Here is a 3,176-nt window from a genome sequence, read left to right as displayed (position 1 = left end):
AGCGAGTCTCCTACCACGTCTATTTTCACAAGTTGGAAGAAACGATTGCCAAAATCCATCCCGAAAATAGATGTAGCCAGATCTTCATAGCCTTTCATCTCAAATATCTACTCTACTGTCAAAATCCTCATAATGAAATAGTTCGGCTCGACAATTTACAGGAAATATGCCTCACTGCGGACACCGCTGTCTACTGTGGATAGACTAGTCTTTGCTCCTAAGGCCCAACCCTAGCTTGTCTTGTCCTGTCGGGTAGATGCAGGCGAGAATCGAGAAAAATATATCATTTGGGATTTTTTTAATCTTTTTTGGTGTCGTTCACAGGAAAGACATGCAAGATTGGCAAATCTGTCTTCTCTGCGTTGATGTGTTCCTTCTGCCTTATGATTTCGAGAGAATGTATCCACGATCGGAGTGGCTTTAAAGAGCAATCATCCGAGCAGATTACGCAACTTCTATGATATTGAGCGTTTCTCTACCCATCCACCAAAGAAGTAATATTCCAGATAGAATGGACAAGGACAGAAAGACGGCCTCTAGAGGCAATTACGAGCATGTCGTCTCCAGCTCTTTGTTCGTTCGTTTGTTTGGAAGAACGTCGTTATCTGTCGTTCTCAGGCCCTAGTAGATAGATGTGGCTTTTATCTGGACGATCCAGGTAATTATCTTGCCATTGTTGAGCAAACTAGAAGTTCACTGATACAGCCTTACAAATTGTCTTTGTCTAATCATTTCGCGATCTGTATCTTCAACAGCTTTACCCTCTGTGGCCGATGGGCTCCTGTTTGTAACTGTGGAGGGCAAGAATACACCTTTCAATAATTCGATACCCTGCGTCTATGTCGTCGTCTTGCACAGAATCGCGTCGACGTGGGACGCCGGGACATTGACATTGGCTAGCCTTGCCGTAAATGGTGAAGCTCTAATTTTGAAAGCGCTTTTCCCTTAGCTACGCGTACCACAAGTCTCATCGTTTTTTGGGTAGTACAGTTACCCTACACCTGAGGTAATTCCGGAGGAATGCCAGTCTTGCTGAATTGATACATTTCCTTACAAGCATGTCGTCTTGTAAAACGAGCTCGTTAACATCCATCCAGTACACTTTGACTGTATGGATTCCTAAACGTCCGTAGTCAAGCCAAATGTTGGGACTGGGATCATGTCATGAAGGTCAGAATTGGATCGAAGAACGAAGAAAGTTGAAAACCCAAGTAAAGGGGGAGGGTTAAGGGAGAGTCTATGAGGAACGCGAAGCAGGCTTCGAGGATGGGAAGGAAGTGCAACGAAACAGACGCACAAGACAGAAAATAAAATGGAAGTTGAAAAGGAGTTCCAATTTACAGGACTAGGGCAGGGCGTGTTTGGAATGACAACGCCAAGAACTTGCTCCAAAAACAACATTCTACTCCCGTAGAGGGTTGAGGCACTCAAAGATGTGTTATACGATGCCATTTTAAGTCTCTTGTCTTAATTATTGTAGAATCTTTCACAAAATGGCCAATCATCCACGTCTTAATTACTGGAAAATGATATGAATGGATGACGGCGTCAATGGGCCAAAGAACTAGCGACACTTAAAGTAATGTCTTTCAGGGGACAGGGAAAAGGAAATACACAGAATCAGGAGTCAAAGTCTCTTCAAATCGATCACTGAGTAGACAAAATTGAAATCGGGCGACATTTCGCTCTGTATGGATAATAAGCAGGGCCCCCTAACCGCATTCCTCGCTCCTTCCTCCATACCCTCCATCCCCACAATCTTCTCCTATGTCCCGGCTCCGTCTTCTCTTCCTTCTTCCATTTTTCGTTCCCGTCCCTCTAAAGCGTGGCTAGCTTTGTCACGAGATGGAACACGTAAGCAGTGATCTGGAGAGGAGGGGAGGGGTGTGGAAGAAGGGGAGGGCGGGCGATTACTGGAAAAGGGAAAGAGGAAGATAGCTTTTCGTGCAAGAGCAGCGGGGAGGAGAAGCAGACTCTACGAAACGACAGAAACAAGGTTGAGGGTGTGAAGAAGGGGACTAAGGCGCTCAATCAGAATGGGATTGGCGGGGCATGTCAGTAGGTCCTTGAGGTGTTACCCAAAGAGACGATGGCACAGAGACCGGCCTTATCCTTATGCTAGTCGAACGCGACCAGAGGCTGAGGGGACAGGAAATGCACGTTCAGGTGGGAGAGGGCGCCGGGGTCGTGGGAGGTGGAGGAAAAGGTGGTGGTGGTGGAAGAGAAGGGTGAAAGAGAGGGGTTGGCATAGTGGCTGTAGTTGGAGATTCGCAAAGGGAGGAAGAGAAGTATGTGGGAGAATTTTTCCTGAAAGGTGATTGCGTGTATCAAGTCCAGGGCCACTCCTTCCCCCAATCTGTCTCTAGCTGCTTCCTTCCCCTTTATATTCTGTGTACTCCTCCTCCTGATGTGGGGTTCTCCTACTCTATGCCTCCCCCCGCCCTGTCCACTCCTTACTATTGCCAAAGCGCCAATCCTCCATCCCCTCCGCACGTGACAAAGACATCCCAATTCTGAGGTAGGTGTCAAACACTCCAGACCGCCTGGGAAGAGGGAAGGACAACAGGAGGTAGGTCGGAGGGTTCTGGGGTGAGGGTTAAGGTGCGACTAGGCGGAGTACAGGACGAGGAGGCAGAAAAGAGGGAGTGCGCAAGCTTGCAGTCTCTCGCTTGAAAAACGAGTCAAATGCAGCTATGAAATGATTCTAAGTACGACAGGCTAGGGTACAAACCAGACAACCCGAAAAAGAGCGAACAAGATCGCTCCCACGTACATTGTGGTGAGTCTTCAGCTTGACCAAGGAGTATAGCCCTCCTTGATTGCCCTCCGTCCCCCTTTCCCTGCCTTCCATCGCCTCCGGTGGATCGCGACCACGCAGCCTCCAAATATGGAAGGAGGAATCGAGGGTGGTGAGGACAAGGTTATTCATATGAGCGTCCTAAGGAGAAAGAGGAAGAAAAGAGAGGAAGAAAAAATGAGGAGGCAAGTGACAAAGGACGAAAAGGAAGGAGGGTTGTCATGGGGTCATAAAGGAGGATGGTGAGCAGTGGCATACTTAAGATTCATGGTTGAGAAGAAAGGGAGACGTGGGCCGGCAAGGAAGAGGGAGGGAAGAGGGAGGGTCGGAGGGAAGAAAGGAAGGAGGGCTAGAGGGAGGGAGGGAAGGAGGGAGGGCA

The 3,176-nt window shown here is 48.3% G+C and overlaps 1 protein-coding gene across 1 annotated transcript; it reads right to left on the bottom strand.

The window, feature by feature from the left end:
* Window positions 1-2,069: 2,069 nt before the first annotated feature.
* On the bottom strand, window positions 2,070-2,542 carry NGA_0201400 (uncharacterized protein). Its single transcript, XM_005854225.1, has 2 exons — window positions 2,458-2,542; window positions 2,070-2,254 (listed from the first exon to the last, which is right to left on the bottom strand). Exons 1-2 carry the CDS (start codon window positions 2,504-2,506, stop codon window positions 2,163-2,165), a joined length of 141 nt encoding a protein of 46 aa, XP_005854287.1. The 5' UTR covers window positions 2,507-2,542; the 3' UTR covers window positions 2,070-2,162.
* Between the last annotated feature and the right edge of the window lie 634 nt (window positions 2,543-3,176).

This window comes from Nannochloropsis gaditana (assembly GCF_000240725.1).
Source record: "Nannochloropsis gaditana CCMP526 unplaced genomic scaffold scaffold579, whole genome shotgun sequence".
Classification (NCBI taxonomy): domain Eukaryota; class Eustigmatophyceae; order Eustigmatales; family Monodopsidaceae; genus Microchloropsis; species Microchloropsis gaditana.
Note: the sequence above shows the minus strand (reverse complement) of the source record. Positions and strands in the feature narration are given on the sequence as shown.